At 48.0% G+C, this 25421-nt stretch overlaps 2 protein-coding genes across 4 annotated transcripts in view; one reads left to right on the forward strand and one right to left on the reverse strand.

Moving 5' to 3' along the window:
- Nucleotides 1–635: 635 nt before the first annotated feature.
- R3HCC1 (R3H domain and coiled-coil containing 1) lies at nt 636–22981 on the forward strand (the record flags this gene model as incomplete). The annotated part of the gene is made up of 9 exons (XM_084614981.1): nt 636–664; nt 7995–8158; nt 9088–9217; nt 11141–11278; nt 14037–15264; nt 16211–16383; nt 18255–18325; nt 19498–19593; nt 22234–22981. The coding sequence occupies 9 exons, from the start codon at nt 636–638 to the stop codon at nt 22374–22376; spliced, it is 2172 nt and encodes a 723-aa protein (XP_084471107.1). The 3' UTR covers nt 22377–22981.
- Nucleotides 22888–25421, reverse strand: part of LOXL2 (lysyl oxidase like 2) — a 99085-nt gene continuing 96551 nt past the window's right edge. For all 3 annotated transcript variants that reach the window (XM_084615308.1, XM_084615306.1, XM_084615307.1), the window contains one exon: nt 22888–24982. In XM_084615308.1, the coding sequence (XP_084471434.1) occupies nt 24903–24982 (80 nt within the window). In that variant the 3' untranslated portion in view covers nt 22888–24902. The remainder of the gene's footprint in view (nt 24983–25421) is intronic.

Here is a 25421-nt window from a genome sequence, read left to right on the forward strand (position 1 = left end):
TGTGAAGTGCTTGGGGATCCTGAGACAGAAGCACTGTCCAGCAGCAAGGAAACAGTTCTCTCTGCTCACTGTGACACCTAACCGTGATACTTTTCGAGCTGTGAGCAGGGAGGGAGGCTGTGACCTGATTCAGAGACTGTGAGACTGAAGCAAAAGAGTGGGAGTCAAGATTTCTGTGTTCTCTTCCTAGATCTGCCAGTGACTTCCTGTGTGACCTTGCAAATCAGGTGGCTGCTCTGTGCCTCAGTTTCCCCATTTACAAAATCGGGCTAGCAATGCAGATTCACCCAGCTGACACAGTTCCTGAATATTAACTGTTTGCAGCATGTCAGTCTCTCTTTGCTATGATAACCGTCTATGGCTATAATTGTCGAGTGAGGCGGGAAAATGAGGCTGAGGGGTATGATGAGGAAGAATGGGAGGAAATGAAGCAAAGGCAAATTGGAGCTGAATATCGGGGAAATGTCCTGGCCATTGCAATCTCTGAAACTGGAATAGTCTCCCTGGCCACAGAGTGGAAGCCCAACTGTTGGGAAATCTAAAACTTGGCTGGACAGAGGCCTGGAAATACTCTAGGGGATTAAAGTGCATTGGTCTCTCGGAGGTGGACAAGAGGGGACCAAACAGGACTAACCATGCCTGAATTCTCTTACCCTGAGGCCAGGTGAGGCAAGAGCCAGGGGTTCTATCCCTAATAGGTGTGTGCATGTAGCAGGGGGTGTGTGCTCCCATCGGCCCCGGGTGTAAGACAGGATTAAATGCAGAGGCTGCTATTTTCAGAGGGGCCTAAGGGATTTAGGTGCCTGATTCCAATTTGGTGGGAGTTGGGTGCCAGTCTCACACCTGACTCCATGATTCCTAATGCTCTGCGTTGCTGGGTGTGCTGAGCGCTGACTCTGTCCTTTGCGGTAGCTGCACACCTACCAGGGGCCCAAGATTATCCCACTAGGTCCCTGATAGGGTGGACGTGCAAAAAGAGCCCCTTGACTGTGAGGGGTTCTCCAGGTTCCCTGTAGGCACCATTCAAATGGCTGAAGCTGTTTGCTGAGACTCGGCCCCGCCACGTGGCTGGGTGGGAAGAAGCCTTAAAACCTCCATTTAAATGAAGACTGGGAGAAAAAAAGACACCCAGCGGCCACCAGAGCAGCCCAAGCGATCCGGGGAGAGGAGAGGCTTGAAGGGAAGCCGACGCGGCTTCACTGTGGCAAGTCATCATCTCCTGCCCCTGCTTGTTTGAGCCTGCGTGGAAAATGACCCGCACTCAGCTGGGAGAGCGAGGAGGTGAGATGTGAGAGAGGCTGGTTCACTGGCCAGTGGAGTAGGCCTGGAGAGATGGGGGATTGCGAGTGCTCACAGCTATCCCAGAGCACCCCCACATCTCCCACAGCAGGAGGGGCTGTCTCCATATTTCTGACCCCTGGGGCTTCCTTTCCATCCTAGGAAGGGGCTTGCTCTATATTTCATACCCCCACTGCCAATGCTGTCCCAAAGGTCCCCTTTTCCCACTCTGACGGGGGCTTTCTCTACCTCTCTGTATAACTATAGGCACATTCGCCGTCTCAGCCTGCATGCCCCTCCACCCCCTCCTGCCAGAGGTCTCCGGTGCATCTGCCTACCTACTCAGCTCCCCAGAGCCCTGCTGGGTTTTTGCTTGAGGCTCACACTGGGGTGATGAATAGCAAGTGCCAGGGTGACATTTAGCCTGATGGCCCTGTTACCGGGAGACGCAGGAAAGTGCCCAAATCTGGGAATGCTCAGGAGGAGCTGCCCTGGAGTCTATTAGAGACACAAAGGCTCATGGTTCATCTCTGTTCCCTGAGGTAAATTCCAGAGGCCACAGAAGGAAGACTCTCCTGACTCCCAGGCTGAGGGGGAGATGGGGCCACGGCATGAGGGAACCTGCCCTGACTCCCCACAAAGAGGTGGGGATGGGGGCCATTTGAGCAGAAACAGCATCTGCCTTTCTAAGGGGAGGACTCAGGTGGGCAGGCATTCTGCAGCCATTGAAACAGTGAGGCCTGTAGCTTCAGTCCTCGTGTGACACAGCCCCCTTACATCAGGATGGCACCCTAGATGGTTGCGTAAGATGCTGGCAAAGCGTGTCCCTCTCTGGTGGCTCGTCCTCACAGCAGATAAGTGCCTACTATTGCTGCTAGCTCCTTTAACTCGAGTGGTAGAGAGCTGTGCTTCTGGTGCAAAAGAGCCCAGATTCAATCCCTATGGATAATCCGTGGCAGAGTGTTGCAAGAGCCCTGGGCTGGCACTGAGTACAAAGGGGCATGCTGCTATTACACGACCAAATCTGGCTCAGAAATTGTCCTCTTGAGTTGCCAGGCTGCCTGGAGAGGAAAGCAGTCACTTCCTAGCCTGCATCAGGACTGGACTGACCCCGCATTGCTCTGTGTAATCACTGATTACATCACAGGATATTGCCTGGGTGCTGAGGGGAAGGCGATTTGGGGAAATCTACCCTGGCCAGAGGCGGCTGCTGCTGCTGCAGATTCAGCGTCCCCTTGGATTTAGCTGACTGGCACAGAAGCCCACCTCCACTCTTTTCCACCAGGGCTGCAAGGTTGGGAGTTGTGGGCACAGATGTGCCATAGCTGTGGTGAATGGGACTAGCCAGGAAAAAGGGCAAGACCCATCAGCCTAGAAGGCTACGGCCAGAAGACCTACGGGAAGAGGTGGCTGGCTTGTTCCTTTTCTGATGTTGATGGGCATGAGGAGAAGTGGGATTCTAGAACTAGTCAGAAAGCAGCCAATCTCTGTCATTATCTCTCCTCTTGAGTTTCTTTCCAAATTGGAGTCATTAGATGCTGCCCTCATCAGACAGAAGCAGGTGCAAGGGGCACAGGCAGAGATCCATCTCTGAGGGAAAGCGGAGCCTCTGGGCGAAGGATGGAAAAGGCTGAGGGTCTCTGGCCACTTGAAGGAGCCTGGCAGAGGCTCTTGTGAAATCACAGGCCTGGCTGTCTCAATCTGTATGGTAATTCAGAGCAATCAGAATCAGCAGATGGGGAGAGGCGGGAGAGATTAACCCTTCCCGGAGCAAATAGGCCAAGACAGAGACCTCTCTCCTGGCTGGGATGGGGGAGAGAGAGAGGTACTTGTCACGGCTGGGGAGGAGATCAAGGTATCAACCTTGTGCTGGGGTTCTCTAGATGGGGTAGGGGGTCGATGTGCAGACAAGTGGGTGAGGCGTAAATCCTGCACAGGCAGGTCTGACTGGACCCTTGTACAACCCCTCTCTCCCTTTTCCACCTCCTCAGTGGCTGCCTTGCTTTCGCAGCATTTTGTCCTCATCCAAATGAAAAAGTGAGAAACGTTCGTTCATTTCCCAGGCAGATAAGGATAGCGTGGGGGGATCTGTGATGAGCACCGACTGCTGGTGCTGGGGTCTGTGTGTGTGTGGGCACGCCTTGCTTCTTTGCTGTGCTGCCCACGCTCTCTCCAGGATGCCCCTTTGGATAGGACAACGATGTAATTGTGAAACACCTGTGGGGGGAACGGATGGAACGCCTCACGAAGGTTGGAAAGCTGCGCTCCAAGGTAAACAGCCCCTCAGACTCGGCATAGATTTGGCAAACACTAGCCGCACGAAGAAATCAAGAGGAAGAGGGTGACAAATGCACTTCCTGGCTGGGGAGTTATTGAAGGCTCAGAGCCAGGGAATGGGAGGCGAGGGGGAGCAGTTCATCTTTACTTTACAAACAAAGTGCTGGATTTTGAAGTGAATAGAGTCTGTCAGGGTCCAGGGATAAACTGATCTCAGTAAAGGCTGCAGCGTGCAAGCGGGTTCCACGTGCCAACCGCAAGCTGGGGCTGGCCTTCAAATACAGCCCAAAGCTTGGGCATGTCAGGATCTTGATACACACCACTCAAAGTCCTAACAGATTAGCCAGAAGTGACGATGACTTTGTAATAGCAAGGGCAGGGTCTTGCCCTGGGACAGGAATTGCACTGAGATAACGACTTCTCTGAGGCAGGGACTGTCTTTGTGTTGTCTATCTACTTTCTGGTACAATAGGGCCCTAATCTCTGATTGGCTTCTACTGCAGTAGAAATAATGAGAGTCGTTAATTACATTTTAGGAGCACTTCACTGGAGAACCGTGGGTTTATTTTCACCCTCATCCATTCTTGTGCTTAAAAGAGGCAGCATTTTAATCAGGGGCTGCAGGATGCCATCTAGTGTCCGTCTCCACTCGCAGTGGATTTTGAAAATTGCTGTGAGATCTTGTCCATTTAACATTCTTACCCTGAACTGGAGACTGCCCTGTGGCTGGGGAATGAAACTAAATGGGGCTGTGACAGACGGGTAAACAAACCTAGAGAATAGACTTCCCTGCATTTTTCAGCTAGTGTGTAACCCCTCTCCGGCTCTTGGAAGCATGTTTGTCATCCTGCCTTGTTCCCTCACTGCCCATTGCATGGTTCTAGCAATGACAAAGTTCCTTTTACACGGTATTTCTTGTAAATCCCTCTCAGCCCTTTGGGAACTCTGAGTGACCTTGGGCAAGTCACAACTGCTCAGATTTTCATGTGGCTACTGATTGTTTTGGGTGCCCAACAGTGGGACTGACTTTCAGAAGTATCAAGCACCTGCAGGTTTCTTTACTTCTGCTGAAGGTGCAGGGGCCCAGACTCAAATCCTCATAGGTATTTAGGTGCCTAATTCCCTTTGAAATCAGAGGAAGTTAGATGCCTAAGTAGCTTTGAGAATCTGGGCATCAGTCTGAAAATCAGGTCCAGGATTTTTCAAATTGGCCTCCAAAACATTGAGGCATTCAAAATCAGACTGCTTTTGACCACTTTAGTTCAAAAACAAACAAACCAACCACCTCCCGTGCCTCAGTTTCCCCATCTATTAAAGGAGACTCATGATGACCCCTCTTCCTCTTTATAAAGCCCCTTAAGATCCTTGGATGGAAGAAGCCATGTAAGTGCAGAATACAGAACTATTATTTATTTGCTGTTTAGAAAAGAGAGTCAAATTACAGGTAAATTGTGCCACATAGATTAGATGTCCCTGCCTCAAAGCACTAAGGCCTGGATCCTCAAACCTATTTAGGATTGAAATCAGTGTGAGTTAGGTGCCTAAATACCTTTGAGAATCTAGGCCCTACAGCCTAATGCCCCAATCCTGCAAGCTGCTCTGTGCACCTGGATCCCACTAACTTCAATGAGACTCCACAGGCATGGATTGCGGCCTAAAGATCTGAGCAGTGCACACAGCACACACACAGGTGCATGGGGTCATTGCAGCTGATGTGCTTCATGAAGCAAAGTAGGTGTGGAGAAGCCTGTGAGCGGAAGACAGCTTGCCAGACTTGAGCTACAAGGTTAGAATTGTTTCCATAACCCTTTGAGGATGGGGGACTATGTGCTGGAATCTCTTAAAGGGAGTCTCTGCTTAAAAAACATGTATTGCAAACAAAGAAATGTCTTTCTGGTATGAATAGTAGTTTAAATATCAAAATAGAAATAGAGCCATAGAAAATCCAGTCTACTTGTCACTATTCCTGTTCTCTGTTGGCTTTCCTCTCCTTTACTGGAGCAAAACAAATCAATGAAGTCAGTTTCCCTTTTGCGTCTAGAGAGTTTCTTTTTCCATTCTGGGCACTGCACTATTTGAGTTGCAAACTCTCTAGGGGGATATTTGTGTGTTTTAAAGACACTGGATTCCATTAGAATTTAAAACAGCTGCAGCAGTGGGAACAATTTTATTCATCTTTATGTTTTGTAAATGCTTTACTCTGAACAAATTGAAATTCAGAGCCATGCTTTGCTGATCGTGTCCCTGAAAGCAATGGTTGGGAGGTCTGCCCAAGTGAGTTCCCAGGATTCAAGGCAGAGTGACTATGGTGGCCCTTTAAGAGAAAGGGAGGAAATTCTGGAATGAGAGAAGATTCTGGAGCAGTTAATCAGAGAAAGAAGGAGAAACAGCTCAATGAGTTTCTCCAGTGATTGTGGAGTCAGTAAGTTGCTCGGCAGGTGGGGTTATGAGTTGTTTAAAAGACAAGAATAGAGAATAAAATTTGTTATAATTCAAGGGCTAGAGCTCCTAGCCTGACTGCAGGGACACGATTTTGTTTGACCTTTAGTTAGTAGCCTGAAAAGAGTGGGGGTCTATTATAATCTGGGAGCAGCAGTTTTGGTAAAACAGTGCTTTAAGTGTGCCCCTCAATAATCCAGATCCAGTTTGATTTGGGGGGAGGGAGGCTGGGTCTGCAGCCCCTTGTGGTTCCCCACCCCACTTTAAGTAGTGTCTTGTGCCTTTAGTGAAAGTCCTAACCTCTCCTAGATGACCAGTTTTTACTCTTGGGTAACCAAGTTTAACTAGTTAATGAGTTCAGTTCTTTGAAGTTGTAAAGTGCTGTATAATGTGATTGTTAAGCCTCCTTATGAGCCATGAATAAAATTATCTTGGGCAGGGATGGATTGGGAATATCCAGACGGGATCACTTCCCACAGAGACAGGGTGACACCCCCCCCCCAACAAAAAACAAACTCCTCTTCCAGTAAACTAAGATCCTCAAAGATATTTAGGCACTTTACAATTTACTTCAAAGAATTTAATGATTTCAACGGGAGTTAGGTGCCTAAATATTTCAGAGGATCGTGGCCTTAAAGTATCACAGTAGGAAGTGCCCAGCACAGATGACAACTAGAGAGGGACCAGGAGAAAATACTGCCCTGGGTCTAGCATCTGCTGAAGTAGCAGATGCTTTAAAAAAGCCTTCATGAGCCTTTAGCATAGCACAATGATTGCATACGATTGATCTCTGTGATTTTATTTCTCATGAATTATTGCTTTTTGGTTTTGTACTTTGCCCCTTCACCTGCTGTGATAGATGAGGGAGGAGCCATCAAATAACATGTATTAATTATAAATTTGTTTGTGATCATTGTTATATAGAAGTAGAACTAGTGGGTTTCTACCTTGTTTTGTGAGGTCTAACGGAGAATTACTGACGCATACCGAATCTGATTCTTAGACTGGTATAACTCCATTGCCTTCTTTAGTAACTCCTGATTTACACTGGAGTGAAAGGAAGAGAATCAAGCCTGGTAAATGTAATACAGCCCTGCCAGTGTCTTGCCCAGCTTTCATTAAGAAAAGGCTTTAATGAATCCCTAAGTAGAAATACCTGCTGGATTAGAATGACTGCATAAGAAGCAGCTAACTCTGCATCAAACATTGTTCCGGGGTAAGGCAGAAATTACCCAGCCCGACTAGTTTTTAGTTGTGTGAGTAAGGATGAGTTATGTGAGCAGAGGTCGCTGGACCAAGCCTGTAATGACCTGACTTGACCAATCATATTTTGAGAAGTGGTGTTAAGATCTAAGCTTTGGGGAGACTGCAGCACTTGGAACTGGAGTAATGTACCAAAATATTGGTGTTAACAACTGTGATAGAGAGCATCTGGGCCCCTGACTGTAGGATAACCTAAACCCCTATAAAGTACTGGAACAAATTAAGGCTCAGTTGTGCATGTAAGTAATTTTAGGCACGTGTGTCATCGTATTAAGTGCATTGAGATTATTCATGTGTCTGAAGTTGTGTTCTTAAGTCTTTGCGGGGTTGGGGACTTAAGCTATGTCAGTGCTATAAGCAATTCACCAGCAGTGCCCAGATAGCAAGTGTGAAAAATCAGGAGGGCAATAGGTGCCTATATAAGACAAAGCCCCAAATAGCGGGACTGTCCCTATAAAATGGGGACACCCGGTCACCCTAACCTACCTGTAGACGCAGCAAGATGGATGGAAGAAAGCGTCCGTGGACCTAGCTTCCGCCTCTTGTGGGGATGAATTCACTCCAGCAACCCCTTCCCTGTCTGTCGCTGTCCTGAGTGTCCACACTCCAGGGGTGGAGCTGCGGCCCTTGTGTTTGCCTGTCAGCGCTTTCTTCGGCGTGTACAGCGCCGAGCACGGGGGCCCGGGCCAGGCACAGATGCCCCGGCCATCCCCATAAATAACCCTTCACGCAAACAGCGTGCACGCCGGCGGCAGGCGGGGGGGCGGCGCCGGTCAGTCCCCGCCCACGCCCGGCTTTCTGCGGGGAGGCCGCGGGGCGGCGCCGGCGGAGGCGGAGCCGCGGCCGAGGAGCGGGGCTCGGACGCCGCGCGGTGCCGCTGCCGCTGGTCCCCGGCCTGCCGGTGAGTGCGGGCCCCGGTGCGCCCCGCAGGCCGGCCCCGGCCCCCCGCTTCCTCCGGCCCGGCGGCGGCTGCGCCTCGGCCTTCCGGGCACCCGGCGGCGGGCCCGGGGAGCGGAGGGGGGCCGGGCCTGGGTCGCTGGCCCTGCGCCCCCAGTGCGGGTCGCTGGGGGTCCCGCTGGGGGCGGGGGGATGCTTGGGGGGCGGGGGCGGGTCGCTGGGGGTCCGGCTGGGGGCGGGGGGATGCTTGGGGGGCGGGGGCGGGTCGCTGGGGGTCCCGCTGGGGGCGGGGGGATGCTTGGGGGGCGGGTCGCTGGGGGTCCCGCTGGGGGCGGGGGGATGCTTGGGGGGCGGGGGCGGGTCGCTGGGGGTCCCGCTGGGGGCGGGGGGATGCTTGGGGGGCGGGGGCGGGTCGCTGGGGGTCCCGCTGGGGGCGGAGGGATGCTTGGGGGGCGGGGGCGGGTCGCTGGGGGTCTCGCTGGGGGCGGGGGGATGCTTGGGGGGCAGGGGCGGGGGCAGGTCGCTGGGGGTGGATGCTGGGGGTCCCGCTGGGGGTGGATGCTTGCGCGGGGGGGTGGGTTGCTGGGGGTGGATGCTGGAGAGGTGTGTGGGGGGTGTTGCTGTGGGTCTTGTTGGGGCTGGGGTGGTGGATGCTGGAGAGGCTGGGGGATTGCTGCGGGTGGGGGCCATGGTGGATCCCGGGAGGGCGGGGAATTGCCTTTGGGCCTTGCTGATGTCAGTACAGGATGCAATAGGACTTTGGGTGGAGGGTGTGGGCGCGGGCTCTGCTATGCAGCCTACTCCAAAGCGCAGAACCATTGTAGACCTCAGTAGTACCAAGGAGCTAAAGCATTTATGAGTGCCCCTCTCCCCTCCCCACCCTCCCCTGCTGCCTTTTGTCACCCTCTCCCTCTGCGTCCCACCCTCCATCAGGCCACCTCCCCACTGTCACCCTGGCGCTGCGTTGCTTGGATGGTGTCTTCCTCTCCCCTAATGAGAATGACTTCGTCTGCAAGGTCTCCGAAGAACTGGACCATTTTCTGCTCCAAAACCAGCATGAGAAGTAGGTGGCTTACGTTGTGCTGTTTACATTGCAGGAGCTTTCAGATAAGGGCCACAAAACCTGGGCCCTTTTTATCCCATGTGAATAATAAGATGTTTATGGTCCCCTTTGCCCACTGTCATGCAGGATGCTTTGTGGTGTTGGGTGGCTGTGCACTCCATCCAGAGGTGGCTGCATTTCTTTGCTGCTGTATGTCTGTAACTTCAGATGGGCCCTACAGGACGAAAGATTTTATTAGAGATGGGGGGGGCTGAGCCGCAACATTTGGAGCCAGATCCCATGTCCTAGACCAGTGATTCTCAACCAGGGGTATGCGTACCCCTGGGGGAAAGCAGAGCTCTTCCAGGCGGTACATCAGCTCATATGGATATTTGCCTAGTTTTACTACAGGCTATATAAAAAGCCGTAGCGAAGTCAGTACAAACTAAAATTTCATACAGACAGTGACTTGTTTATACTGCTCTGTATGCTGTGTACTGAAATGTAAGTACAATATTTATATTCCAATTGATTTATTTTATAATTATATGGTAAAAATGAGAAAGTCAGCAATATTTCAGTAATAGTGTGCTGGGACACATTTGTATTTTTATGTCTGATTTTTATAAGCAAGTGAGGTGAAACTTGGGGTACACAAGACAAATCAGACTCCTGAAAGGGGTACAGTAGTCTGGAAAGGCTGAGAACCACTGTCCTAGACCATTCAGAACTGGGTTATGGTTTATGGCCCTTAAAGCAAGAGGGATCAGTTACAAAGTTTGAGCCTGGATCTGCACTTTCTCAAAGTGCAGGGTTTTTGCCCTGGGCCCATCTCTAACTATTATTCTTCCAGAATTATGCTGGATGCTAGCAACTTCTACAACAGCCAGTTCCCAGCCTCGCTCACTTGATGTCCCCGCTTGGTGGGTTATTACCAATAGTTTAAGATCAAACTGTTCTTCGTCAGCCCCTCCCTGCTAAGGCCTTCCTGTGCACAGTGTTCTCTGTCCCAGCAGAAAACAACTATGGGGCATGATGAACACAAACCCCTTGGCTTGGCTGCACTCCAGAAGTATGTTTTGCCTGTCTGCTTGTGCACAGATAATAAGATTCAGATGAGTTTGTGTCAGAGAGTAGAGGCTAGATGGGAGAGAGAGACGTGTTCCAGGTAGACTTGCTTGTACTCTAGTTGTTTGAAATGGATGCTTAGTACAGTATTTTAGACTGAGGAAGATATTAAAGTCCAGTCTATAGTCTATTTCACTGGGAGTGAAACTAGATGTGATTTTGGTGTGTGTATAAATACCATGCAATGTGAAACAGAATATCTTTTTTTTTTGACCTCATAATTTCTGAAGATACATATAATAAAGGGTTTCCCTGTGAATTTAACACCGTGAAAGGTGCCGGATTGAAAGGTCTCAACCTTGATGCCCTCTTGTTTATCCATAGAACAGATAAAGGCAGAAGGATAATCTTTTGGTGAAAGCACTGGCCTGGAACTGGGGAAACCTGGTTCGGTTCCAGACTCTGTCCTGTGTAACCTTGGGCAAGTCTCTTCATCTCTCTGGGTCTCTGCTCCCCACCTGCAATGCAGGGTAATAACACTGCGCTCCCTGGCAGGGGTGTTGCGAGGCTAAATTTGCCAGTGTTGGCAAGTTACATCATGACAGGGACAGCAGAGCAAGCTGACCCAACCCAGTCGTGCCCTGGAGGGGTGCGAGGGTATGTCAGGCACCACAGACTGTTCGCTCTCTACCCCCTCTGCTGTTGCTCCCAGCTAGGAGGCCAATTGGCTTTTGGGATGTGGCTCGCTGGCCACGGGGAATGGAGTTAAGATCCCCAGGAGTGATTTGGGGTCACTAATGGGGACTTGCAGTGTCTGCTTCTGCTTCTCCTTCCCCGCCCATTTCAAGCTGATGATGCCCTGTTTTCCTTTTCCAGAGTTCTCTTGTTCCCCCCCTTGTCCAGCCGCCTCAGGTACCTGATCCACAGGACTGTGGACAATGTCGATTTGTTAAGCAGCTTTTCCGTTGGGGAAGGATGGAAGAGAAGGACTGTTATATGTCACTCAGTCATAAGGTAAGGTGCTGTAGGTACAGCAGTACTTCTCCCTTACTGTGCCTTCCATCTCATGGTGCTGGGTCTCACTGCACCCCGTGAGGATGGCTTGATCCCTATTCTCTTCTGCAGATACGGAAAAAGGCCGTGAGTGGTTAAGTGACTTGCAAGGGTCACACGGCGAGTCAGTTATGAATAGAACCCAAGAGTTCTGACTGCCGGTCACATAGCTGAACAACAAAACTATCCCTCCTCAATTCACGCAATAGGCCTGAATTTACAACTGTGGGTAATTTCACCCCTTGGGGTTCAAGCAGTACTCGTCAAAGTGATGCTATGACAATCGCCAAACTGCCTAGTTGTACTGAATCCAGGCAAAAAGCTAACAGCTTTACCCTACTTTTGTAATGCAGTGAATTCTATTTAGATGCGTAAGGCGAGGGAGTTCGGTCTAGTTGGAGCACAGGACAGGGAATCGGGAGGCCTGGGTTCTATATCGAGATCTGTAAGGGAGTGTTGTCTAGTGGTTAGAGTAGGGAGTCAGGACTCCTGGGATCTAGACCCAGATCTGAGGCAGGGAATGGGGAGTGCTGGGTTCTATACCCCGAACTGGAAGGGAGTGTGCGCTAGTGGTTAAAGCCGGGTGTCAAAACTCTTTGAATTCCGTTCCTGTTCTGTCATTTCCCTGTGCGATCTTGGACAAGTTACTTAACCTTATGGTGCCCCAGCTAAAGGGACGTTGTCCGCTTAAAAGTCGTACGTATTAAACATCTATTTGTTATGTGCACTTTAAGATTAAAATGCGAGAATTAAAAAAACAGATAAGTTTGTCAGTAACTTACGCTGTTTGGTCACGTTGTTTTTTCTCCCCTGGCATTTCTCTCTGTGAAGAATCGGCAGAATTACTTTCACTTTTGTGCACAGTCATTTTTGTTTTCAGATACTCACTGCTGCAATGTTTGGGTTGCAAAACCTCCAGAGGGACATTTGTATGTGTTTAAAAACAGAAGTTCCTATTACAACCTAAAACAACAGTATGGGGCATTTCAACACATCTGTCGGACTGAGATTCGGTAGAAGCTCTTTTTAAAAATTCTGAGTCAAAAGAGAGTTGACTATGTCTCTTTCAGTGTTAGCCTGGCGATCAGCCTGGATTCAGGCCGGAGTGGCTGTGATGTCCCTTTTAGGTGGACAGGTGGAATTCTAGACCGAGGAGCGAAGCTTCTTAGCGCTGCAATGTCTGGGCCGCAGGCTCTGCAGGAGATGAATGTTTGTTGTTAAAAACAATTGTTTTCATTGACCCCTTTTTAAAAAAATTGTAGAAAAATTCCTGTTAGTCTTAGGGATTTGTCAGAAATTAAATGTTGGGCCAAATGTAAGTGGATGGGCTGCCCCTTTAATCCACCTGTCAAAAGGATAGATGATGCAAGGCAAAATACTGGGAACTTGTGCTTGCTTTTGCAGGGTGGGTGTCTGAAGCCGCTGTTGTTATATTGTCCCAAGTGAATAGGAGGAGGTGTAGAATTTTTTTTTCCATCAGGAATTAGAGCCCGACGGTTTACTCTGTCCCTCACTTTGTTTTGATGATCAGTTGGGTGGCGCATCGAGGGATGAATGCAGAGCATAGCCCAGGGGTGGGCAAACTATGGCCCGGGGGCCACATCTGGCCCTTGCAGGTGTCTTAATCCAGCCCTTGAGCTCCTGCCGGGGAGTGGGGTCTGGGGCTTTCCCCGCACTGCATGTGCCGGGGCTCCTGGAAGCAGCAGCATGTCCCCCCTCTGGGTCCTACGTAGATGGGCAGCCAGGGGCTCCACACACTGCATCTGCCCCAAACGCTGCCCCCGCAGCTCCCATTGGCCAGCAGCCGCGGCCAAGGGGAGCTGCAGGGGTGGCACCTGCTTGTGCCTCCGCGTAGGAGCAGAAGGGGGGACATGCCACTGCTTCCAGGAGCTGCTGGAGGTAAGCGCCACCCAGAGCCTGCACCCCTGACCCCCTCCTGTGCCCCAGCTCCCGCCCCAGCCCTGATCCCCAGCCCGCCCTCCGAACCCTTCGGTCCCAGCCTGGAGCACCCTCCTGCCCCACCAGCCGGAGCCCGCACCCCAACCCCCAATTTTGTGAGTGTTCGTGGCCCACCATACAATTTCCATACCCAGATGTGGCCTTCGGGCCAAAAAGTTTGCCCACCCCTGGCATAGCCGGTTTTCTGAATTAATAGCTTCTTGTCTCCCCTTCTCATTTGTTGCTCCTCAGGCTTCGCTGCCGCCTGGTCCCCTTGTCATGTGCTAATGCACGTGCTTGGTTCCCTCCTTCCCGTGTATGCAGCTTAACACTTGGTCCTTTTCTCCTGATGTGCCCTGGACATACTGCCCAGTAGCTGCTTTCCTTTCTCTCCATCTTCCCTCGATGCTCCTCTCGGTTTCCTCCTCCTCCTCTGTAGCACAGCGTGCTAAAATGGCAGCTGCTTTTACAGGCCTCCAGGCTCCCTTGCAGTGAAGAGCCTAGTCCCTTGTGGAAGCAGCTGGAGCGGAGGGTGTGAAGCCAGTGCCCTAGTAACTTAGCCAGCTCTGCACAGATCACCAGCAAGTGATCTGTGGGCCGCAGTTTGCTGTGAAGGACACGTGCATGCACTACGTTGGTGACGGTGTGTATGGTTGTACTTTTGATCTTGTCAATAGTGCTGACTTGTAATAGGAAGGAGGGGAAGCTGCTCCTGCTGAAGTTTGACTACAGCATGAAGTGTCCCAGCACATCATGTATTTCCCTGCTGTTTTGGCACTAGGTTGCCCGAGGAGCCTGGTGATCAGAACAGTTCCTGCAGCACCACAGCGAGATCCCACCGCCCTCTCCAGCCCAGAAGTAGGGGAGGCAGAGCCGCGGGGCCGCGCCATGCGGAGGTACCTGCCGATGGCTCTCAAGTCAACAGAGGAATCGGCAGGACTAGGCGGCAGCCCCGGAGGAAGCCGGATAAAGCTTTGTATGTCCCCAGGGTGATGCGCGAAAAACTGGAGGAGTTGAGAAACGAAAACCTGGCTGGAGCTGGAGCTGAGCCAGATGGTGATGTGGTGCAAGAGGCAGGGAGCTGCATTGAAAGTGCAACCGATGGGACCCCAGAGGAGTTGGGTAACTTTGAGGCCACTACAAATTCCAGCAGGGTAGCAAGTAATCTTGATCCAGTCCCGAGCAAGGAAATTCCTGAAGTCCAGGGCCCTAAAGAGGCATATGAAGAACATATTGTGTGTGAAATCCGTGGTGATAAAAGTAACACGTGTCCAGTGGACTGTTCAGATGTCCCTGTGTGGGAGTGTGCCAGGAACCTATCTGTATTGGAAGGCCAGGATAAAGACTGTTCAGATGCCCGTGCATTGGAGTGTAGCAAAACCCTATCTCAACGTGAAGACCAGGATAACGGCAGTACAGATGCCATTGTATTGGAGTGTAGCAAAAACCGGCACCAAGGAGAAGATCAAGATCAAGACACCATGGATGCCACTGTATCGGAGTGTAGCGAAAACGTACTGGCCCTGGAAAACCAGGATAAAGGCTCTACGAATGCCACTCTATCAGAGTGTAGCAAAAACCTGTCCCTGCCAGAAGACCAGAATAAGGAGTCTGTGGATGCCTCCTTATTGGAACAAAGCAAGAACTTTTCAGTACTTGAAAACCAGGATGAGGGCTGTACAGACACCATCATATTGGAGCGTAGCCAGAACCTAAGTCTCCCAGAAAACCAGAATCAAAGAGGTATGGATGCCCCTGGAATGGAGTATGGTAAAAAACCATCTATACTGGCTGACCAGGATAAGCACCGCATGGATACCTCTGTACTGGATCGTGCCCAAAAGATATCACTACCAGAAGATGGGGATGAGGATTGTACAGTGCTGGTGGGCAGACTGCGGTGTGGGCTGGAATTGTCTGCAGAGGATAGAGGCATGGAAAACCCTGCAGTGAATGAGCAAGAGGAGAGCAGCGTAGAGGACGACTGTGGCGCTGAACTCTTGCAAGAGGTAAAGGTTTTGATGGGAATGTTACCGTAGAGACCGGATTTGTGACAGTAATGACCAGTGGATGGGCTGTGGATTAGAGATGTGGCAGTGATTTTAAGAGGCTCTGTCGTCTTCCTCTAAAAGGGAGAGGAGGAGCCCTTGAGACACCTCTTTGTCATGGCTCTGGCAGACGTCTGGTTATGGCTCCTGCTTGCTTTTATTGAACCACTTAAAAGTATAGAATCGTAGGACTGGAAAGGACCTCGAGAGGTCTTCTAGTCCAGTCCCCTGCCCTCGAGGTAGGGTTAAGTATTCTCTAGACTGTGTGACTGTGAAATGACTGGGGAGTGGATGGCTCAGGCAGTGGGCTGTGTGGTACACACAGGTGGGTCTCAATCCATTTCCTAGCAGCCAGGGGTCTCCATCTTAAAGCCCTTCTGCTGCTAACTGGGTCTGTTGAACAGCACAGGCCAAAGACTGAATGGGCGATGGGAGCTGAATTCCCCTCTCATCCCTATAGGGGTCTTTCCAGAGCAGGGTGCAGGCATGTTGGTTGGAGCAGCATGTAGGGGAAAGCTGGTGGCTAAACTGGTTATGCCATTTTCCGGTGGGATCAGTCCTAAGTATCTTACATGGCTCCCATTCCTGTAGTATCGGAGCATCTCATGATCTTTAGAGCATTTATCCTGTGAGGCAGGGCAGTGCTATTATCCCCATTGTACAGGTGGGGAACTGAGATACTAAGTGACCTGCCCAAGGTCACACTGGAAGGGTGTGGCAGAGCAGGGAATTGAACCCAGGTCTCATCCCAGGCTTGCACCCTAGCCCCTGTATATGTAAAATGTACAGGCATACTTTGTGCTTGATAGAACATTGCATTTTTGAAGACCCCTAAATGTCCTTGCTCATTGGCTTCTCCTGCAATATTAGAAATGCACCTTGACATCTAACACTCTTCTCCTCCCAGATTGCAACTTACTTGACTGTAAAGGACATTAGCGTCGAGAAGATCCAGTTCGATTATTCCAGCTATGGGGATGCACAGATCAATGAGGGAGATTTTGGACATGTTACAGAGATCTACGATTTCCTGCCATCCCTGAAAACGGAGCATCTGATGGAAGCATTTTCAGAGTTCCAGTAAGTACCTACCTCAGAACAGGGCAGTTCCTGCTTGCCGTCCGAGCTTAAAGACATTCCGCTTGACATCAGTGGTGCCAAGTGCCTGAGTGAAGTGAGCAGGATGCGTGCAGCCTTGCATACATGATATAAATTGTTTCAAGGGCCAGTGCAAGAATCTGACGAAGTTTCATTGCATTTCAGTTCTGTCTTTGCATTGTTTTTAGTGGCTGGAGCACCAAACTGGGACTCGGAAGACCTGGGGTCTATTCCTGGCTCTGCCACTGGCCTGCTGGGTGACCTGGGGCAAGTCACTTTGCTGCTCTGTGCCTCAGTTTTCCCATCTATAAAATGGGGATAATGTTACTGACCTCCTTTTGTTAACCTTTTTGAGATGTAGTGATGGAAGGCGCTATATGAGAGCGAGGTGGTTTATTTGTATTATCCTCGATTTCTCTATAAAAATAGAAATCGTGATTCTTTAGGCCCTAATCCGGCAAACACGTACAAAGGTGCATGACTTTAGTCATGTGAGTATCATATGGATTTCAGTGGGACTGCTTGTTAGGTAGGTGCTGATATTATAATAATAATATTATATCGGCCTTTCATCCGTAAAGCTCTGTTTTTCACAATCTTTAATGTTGTTATCCTCACAACACTCCAGTTCCGCACCTTTCAGAGGCTAAGTGTCTTGCCCAAGGTCACAGAGGAAGTCTGTGGCAGAGCAGGGAACTGATCCTAGCTCTCCCAAGTTCTAGGCTAGCGTGCTAACCACCGGACTATCTTTCCTTAAACGGCCCTCATCACTGTAGTATCAGAGTTCCTGCGTAAAATTACACCTGTTGATTAGAGTTCAACTCCTAAAGTATATTCAGTCCTTGGGGTCGCTGCTGAAAATGCAGTAAGGATTGGGTCCTTACTTTGCTCTTTCAGAGGTAAGATTGATCGTGTAAATGTGTAGCACGGAGGCAGTAATCCAATGAAAGCTCCTTAAGGAGTGCATTGATTGTCGTGTCAGAACAAAATTCATCCCCTTAACAGTGGAGCTGTGACCAGCGTCCACTCTGCAAAAATGTTTGATTATTGCATCTGCAGATGGATACGCATTCATGCTCTTCCCTACCACCTGCTTAATGTACATAATGGTGTGGTGGTAAGTTTCTGCAGGAGACCCTGTAGCTTAATAGTAACGTTAACTCCGAAAGACACAAGCTACTTTTTACAGTCTGTCCTCGGCATTTACTTTATGCACTTAGCTCTGATGGGGGACCGGGCTGACGGCTATCATTAAAACGAAACTGATAGTTTTCCAGTTCTCATGCCCCTAGCATAAAGCAATGGCATTGGAGTTTCCAGTGCTGCTGGGGAGTCTTTGAACGTTTTGGTTGGTTGGCTTTCATGCGCTTAAAAACTCTCTCTCTCTCTCCCCCCATTAGGTTTTGTACCACCTTTTTGGTACCCCTTTCTGACGCTTGCACTTCTTGCACCCGCATTCCTGTTGACATTGGAGGAATCAATTTGTCTGAATGATACATAACGCTTAGCTCTTTCCATGACACATCCCAAATCTGGGATTGGAATTAAACCATGTGTTTCTTTTAAAGAAATGTGTAATCACTGGGGGCAACAAGCCCTTGGTGGGGGGGGGGCACTTGAGTGGGGTTCAGGATATGTGGATTCTGTGCCCGCCTCTTCTATTAAGTCACTGTGGGGCCTTGAATAAGTTCCACTTCGCCCCTCTACTTCTGTCTTCCCACACCTACAAAAAGGGGATAATGCTTTGTAAAGCACTGGGTATCTAGGGATGAAAAGCACCCCTAAGTACTGATATTACTAACTGACGCTATTTGCCAGATTGTTTATGGTGTTGCTCTCCTTTTTCTTTGTAGCAAGAGTGGTTTCAAAATTCAGTGGGTCGATGACACTCATGCCCTGGGTATCTTTTCCAGTCTGGCAGCAGGTAACGTGACTTGATTCTTTAGTAACCTATGGCGTTGGTGGGACTTCACCAATGTTGCACGGTAAAGAGTTGCGGAACCTTAAAATTCCACTTGCCCTGTAAGCTGAATTCCAGTGGGGGTCATTGGGTTTCTGTTACTAAAAAGAAGATGCCCCATTCCTTCTGGTAAGGTGAAATGTGGAAGAGCCAGGTCCACAGCGTGGTATTGGTAAGGAAATCGTATTTAGGATTAAATCCAATTTCATCCCAAATCGCACATTCTCACTGGCAGTTGAAAAGAAATCCATTTCCCTATGTGGGCGTGGAGAGTTCTCTAACTTCTCATCACCCTTGCACACCCTATGGAAGTGAAAGTCTCTCCCACAGCTGTTAGGCGTCCTGGTTCCTGAATGAAGCAACCTTCTGTCACGGTCATGGGAGATACCGCTGACAGTGCATGCCAAGTCATTCCAGTTCTGAATCTAAGCAGCTGCAAAACATTGATGCCAGTTCCCTGCCCTGCCACCTCCCCCAACTTTAAACTTCTTTAAACCACAGGTTCAACTTCTGACACAAGAACCTAGAATTAATTCTGCATTGTTGATGTTCTCTTCTATGAAGTACATGTTCTGCGGAAACTCTGCTTTGCAGGTTTTTAATTGGCTTGGGTAATAACCAGGCTGCTGGGACTCCCTGTATAAGGAATTAGTGTGTGAATCATTTTGCATTTTAGAAATGAATCCGTTCTGCCAACTGGGTTTATTCTCAAAAATGAACAAAATTCTAGCAAGCCTACAACAAAGGGGACATGATTAACGGCTTGTGACATCTAGGTCAAAACACCTGACCTTATGGCAAACTTACCCCCAGCTCATAATGTTCCTTAGAGCACTTCATGTCTGGCTGTGCGTATATGCAGAAAGCCTTCATTCTATATGTGGGGCCTGATCCTATCATCCCTGATCTGTCCTGAACAAAGCAGTTACAAATTTCAGTGGGAATCTTGCAGGCCCAAGGCCTACGGGATTCAACATGAGTGAATTGAATAAATTCCGCTAAAAATCTAAGGCCAGATCATCAGCTGAGATAAAATGGTGTCATTCCATTGGCTTCAGTGGTGGTGTGTTCACTGAACTTTGTTTATAGTTACAAAAATTCAGCTTGTTGACCATAGCGATCTTTATTCTTTGAAGCATCTCAGGCCTTGGGACAGAGTTATCCTTCTCTAAAGATCCGATCTTTGATCCATGGGACAAGACAGTCTAAAACCAAGGCACTTCAGCGACCAAGTAAGAAACCTTTGATTTGCGTTTGCTCCTTGTTTTGCATATCTTCTGCTGCTAGGGGTGGTTACTGTGGCTAACTTATTAATTATACTGGATTTAAAAATAAACCCACAGTAAAGACCTTTACTGCTTTAAGAACAGGTGTTTACTCTTGTGGCTTTATTGGCACTGTTGTGGTGTAGGAGGGTGAGCTGAATTCTTTTCTGCCTCATGCATCAATTGTCACCTTAATTCTGCTCATGGAAGATTTTGAGTTATGATGCCTGAGGCAGAAAGAATCCAGCTGGGTCTGTAGATTAGAAAAGTGACTGTGAAGGGGAGCACATCAGAGGTGGAATAAGAGTATTAACACACCAACTCAGTCTTGTTGCAAGTCACTTTTCTGACTTTTGTGGCACACCTCAAAACCATCTGCTGCCTTAAGGAGTGGCGTGATCAAGTAGTTGTCTTGTGTGTTTGTAACAGGAGAACAAAGCATGCAGAGGAAGATCACAGATCTTTATTTTTTAGCATAGGCCAAAATTTTTATAGTTGGGTGCCCACAGTTAGGCACCTAAATAACTGACCTGATTTGCAAAGTTGCTTTTCACAGACAGCTCTAATATCAGAGAGAGCTGCAGGGATATCCCCACCCTCGAAAATCAGACCCTATGGACACCCAAGCTTAAAAATCTTGTCCGTAGCCTGTTAAATACCGTAACTTCTACATTATTCCACCTGTCCTCTGCTAAATGCAGCCTGCTGCTGAATGCATTATTAGTAAATATCCTTTTGAAAAGCAGCAAGTCCCACCAGGAGGCATTGTGTACAGTAACACAGGAGCCAGTTCCGCGCTCTGGTACAGTCACAGTTCCCACTGACTTCAGGGAGAGGTACCAAAAGTTTTGGGGGTAGAATTAGATTGGTGGTAAGAGAGCCTGTGTTGCACTCTGACAGTACAGACGGGATTGACTGACTGGTTGCTTTTAAGCACATGCTTAAACTCCATTGCTTTCAGTGGGGCCTCAGCACTGAAGCACGGACTCTGGTGAATGTAGGGCTCCTTTTCGATGCCACTTGCTTCAGTTGTATAAAGCATAAATAGCAGTCAAGAATGAGATCTGTTTCCACCATTGATGTTGGGGATCTGGGGTGTATATTAATTGATGTTAATAGAGACTCATGGTACATTTTCCCCCTACGCTAATTAGTTCAAACAATTAAATATCACAGAAAATGAAACCAATAGCAGTTAGTACTTTGTGGTTGGCATAATTTTTATTATTCAGTAGCAGATTCAGATAAAATTGTTTAAGCTTAGCCATTCAGAGTTAGTAACATTCAGTTCATTTGATTACTTTAAAATCATACTGTAATCAGTTATGCTTGCTGCAGTAAAAGTGAAATGTCATGCATCTTGGCGCAATATAAAGATTTCACTGTACATATAATTACCGTGTTTGTCCAGTATATTGCAGTCAAAATAAATTTCAGTATTAATTAAAAGGACACTGTCATTTTTTTACCACTTCCTGAGTTACTAGCATGGCTAGATTATTGAAACTGAATTTTTCAACAAATCCAATTAGCTTTTCCCACTTTTGTTCAGCTTGTATGGTGAAGGGACTGGTCTAGTTCACATCCTGATTCTTGTGCGCTAGGCTAGGGGTGTGATATCAGGGTTGCGGAGGAATGTTTGAACCTGAACAAAATTGTATTTAATTAAAAAAAACCCCGTTTTTACCAAAACCTAAACTAGCTGACAGTGTCCCCTTTAGAACCTTGTCAGGAATACTGGTGATTTATTTTCCAAGCTGTGGAATGGATAAATTGAGCCACTGTCCCTCTTGTTTTTTTTGCTGCCGTTGGGCTGCCTCCAGTTTTTTTGTTTGAACAATCTTTTAATAACCCAGGCCAAGCCATATTGCTCACTGGATGATTTCAAGTTTGCAAACAGTTAAACGACTCTACTGGTATCAAATCCACTGTATATTAAACGAACGCTTATTGAGCCTGTGGGTTTGGACTTGGTAAAATGTTGGCTTTTCTTTTTAAAAAAAAAAAAAAAGTAATCATTTTGAAGCTTTAACAAGCCAGCTGGTGGTTAACAGCAGCAATTGCCAATAACCTCGGGCAAATGGGCTCTTCAGAAAAGCCTTTTAAAATCTACACAATCATTTCAAAATGTTTAGGAGTTGAAGCAGTCTGCTTTCCGAGGGGTTAGCACTAGGCTTTCAGAGTGAGTGTCTCAACTGATGTCAGTTTTTCTTGGTATCTGAATTGCTAAATTTTGCCAGGAGTGGTTCTGAAGCAGTTGGTGAATTTTAATCACTGAAGGCTCTCTACCACTGCAGTGAGGGACCAGGTTAAGCTATTTGAATATAACACTTTGCCTTTTGTCTTTGAATCTATGTGTATTACAGACAATAAATTTGGCCCCTCAGCATCCCATTGAGGCAGGTCAGTAAAGTCCCCTGGTGTGAGGTAGGATGGTTGAGACAGTGGTGAAATGACTTGCCTGTAATTGCACGGTGACTCTGTGGAAGAGCTGACTCCCAGTTATGTAGTTTAGCTACAAGAGTGTGTTCCTAAACTAAGAGAATTTAATTAGGGGGACTTCCCCCTCTCCTCCATTTTGTTTGATTTCTCATCTGTTTTATTTAGAGCTCCTTCAGCTGGCTAAAGAGAGACCCCAGACTGACACTGCAGTGGCTAGAAGGCTGGTGACAAGGGCTCTGGGGTTGCAGCACAGAAAGCAGAGAGTCTCAGGTGGTGACGTGCTACATCCTGGGAACTTGGAAGAGTAAACTGACCCTGGGCTGAAGACAAGCTTCAAAGGAGCATGGGTGGGATAGCAAACTGCATGCGGAACAGTGAGTTGCCATTAGGACACACTGTGGAGTTGGGTTTTTTTCCCCCTTTAAATGAAGGAAGGGAACAAGTTTACTGTTGTTAATATTGAACTCCCTTGTTGCATTCTGGGAAATGGGCCACCTAGTTTTTCAAATTATTTCTCACTAATCCAGGGTACAGAGGCCACTGTAAACTAGCTCTTTACTAGGGAGAGCATTTTATCTTAGTCCCCAGCAGGTGTTTATCAACACCCTGCCAAAGCAGCTCATTGCCACTTTGGGGTGATTGGTAATCTCCACTCATGGGCTGTGATAGCTACAACAGCAAAGCCTCCTTGATCTAAGCACTAAATTCTTTTAAAATGTATAAAGCCTCTCATAAGAGCTGCCCTAGATTGAACGTTGTGGGAGGGAAGAAGGGAATACTTTGGGCCTTGATTGGAAGCAAGAAACACAGAGCAACACATTTGCAGGAGTTAATAGCTGTTTAATGTTTACTGAAGTTGTAAAGCTGACGTTTGTTAAAATAAAGTTATACCACAAAACTGATAAGCAGCAAATGCATGTGGCAGCATCAGTTTTTCTGGATACACAGTATGTAACAAGCATGCTCAGGGTTGTGATGGTGCAGTATTTCAAGGAGCGTTCTTATCCACTGATTTGGGGGGGAAGCCAGAACTTGACATCCCCTGATCCTGAGAGAATGCTGCAAGACTCCCACTGCAGGAGCTCAGGCTTTTGAACATTCTTCAGGCTCAGGCCTTTACTAAAGTCTCTCCTCCTCAGAACAAAATGGAGCTTTCCAGATTACTGTAGGTGCAAAACTTTAGCCAGATGCCTCTCTCTAAGCAGAGAGGAATAACTTAGTATTTATTAGATACATACTTGAAGATCCTCTGATAGACATTAGCAAAGGGCTTGGCAGGCATTCCTTACACCTCACAACACCCCTGTGAGGTAGGTTAGAGAGAGCAAAAATGAGGTTAAAGGGACACATCCAACTTCAATCACACTTTAGGTGCGTAATAAGATAAAACATTTCAGTCCAGTAATGTTAGTATAACTAAGTGATTTTCCAATTTGCACTCAGCTGATGCAATACCAGCCTTTGCTGTAACTTAAGAAGTGACTAGAGCTCAGGTTTGTTGAAGTCCCTTTAGTTGGTTTGCTGACTCAGAGCAAGCGAGTGGGAGTAGAACCCAGGTATCCTGGCTCCCAGTCCCTTGCCCCAGCCACATGGCAGAGGGGTGAAAGAACTAAATTTCCAGGTCACTCAATGAACATACACAAAAATGGCATATAAAACTCTTTTCTGGGCAAAGGAGATTTTTATTCAAGTAGGTGTGTGTCTGAAGACATGTAGCAACATGCGTCCTCAAACAAACAGAGGAACACACTTAGCACCATTATGCATTTACCGACGTGTAAAATCTCTTTTAAAAAATTGCTTACACAGGTGGTCTGACATAACGCAAAGATCCAGATCCCTGACAGTAAAGGCCAATAAGTTATCTTTGTAAAAGTATATTGATGATACAATGATTAACTATATTCACCCTTTAAAGAAAAGGCTCAGATGTAATATCTATCTTAAAAGGTGTTGGAAGGAAATAGATGTACATAAAATCATTTGGATGAACAGCTTAGTGTGCAGCAGAAATGCTGTTTAGTCTCCCAACACAAGGATGTGTGCTAAATAATGGAACTTTTCCAGGTCTAGATTGCATAATTCACTTGTAGCTGTGTGGAGTTCTGGTAAGTACTGTAGAGAACACAGTGCGTACTAGCCCTGCTTTAGATGTGCCTTTTAAAGATCAAACTGTGAGTGGAGCATTTGAAATGAACAAGCTTATGTTACAGTATTAAATTACACTTGGCAGCTTCCTGGTGTCAGGAAGGTGCTCCAGTTTTTCTTAGCTATGTGCTAAATTGGGTATTTTCATGGCAGGACTGAGGAGGAGTTGGATTTAAGTACCTTTAGAAAAGCAATGTCCGTTCAGACTCGGCTCAAAGCATAAAGATGCTAAGACAGGAGCAAGGCAGCTGAGAGGGAAGTATGTTGAAACACTGTCAATGGTAGGGACACATGTAGGTTGTCCTCACCCAAAGGAAACCACCGCCACCTCTGTGATCTGCTCACTGCAGCCTGGAACTGTGCAGATGAACAAGGTGGGAGGGAGTCTCCAGTGAACAGGTTAGCCTGGATGGATGTGAAGCCCTAGCTGCGAGGACATGGGGGCCTAGTGGAATTAAAGTCTGGTTCCAAATCATCTTAATATTAGGAGTGAAGTTACAAAGCGAATTCTGTTTCCTAGTGTGCTGAGCACCTGAAATGGGTATGGAGGGTGTCGCTGAGAATAACTTACGATGCTAATTTGAAGTCCATGGTTGTTTACTTGGTTTCTTTTTCTGTGCAGTGGTTAGGGAAGTTGCAAACAGGCATCCCTGCTTCCTTAAATAATGGGTGGGAGGCCGGCTGCTCTACCGCGTGGACACCTGGTTATTTGTGAGTCCGCTGAAGTGATCAAACTTCTCTTCCATTTCTTGGCCTAAGGAGTCACCTGAGAGAGGCAGAGAGAACCAGGTACCGTCAGCAAGGTATCACTTGAGACTGTGTAAATTATGCCTCTGACACCAAAGGCAGATGCACAACAAACCAGGTAAATTGAGTAAATTACGCCTCTGTTTCTAAGCTGCCACAAGGTGAGTTTTCCTCCACACCACGGGGAGTTCTGAACTTGGATCAAGGGCCATTGCTTACCTTTTGGCTATTTAATTCTATTAACATTTGACAAGCATATAGCTCAGCTTCAGTTCATACACTACTGAAGGAGTGAGGGGAAGAATAAAACTAACACTTGGCTGTACACCTCACCCAACATCCCACAATTTCCTTCCGAGATCGACCAATATCATCTTTTGCACCTGCGCAAAAACAGGAACTGCTGGTAAGTGACCTGCCCCATACAACAGAGCAAGTTAGTGGCAGAAGCAGAACAC

The sequence above is a fragment of the Lepidochelys olivacea genome (genome assembly GCF_965140295.1).
Source record: "Lepidochelys olivacea isolate rLepOli2 genome assembly, chromosome: 26".
Lineage (NCBI taxonomy): Eukaryota > Metazoa > Chordata > Testudines > Cheloniidae > Lepidochelys > Lepidochelys olivacea.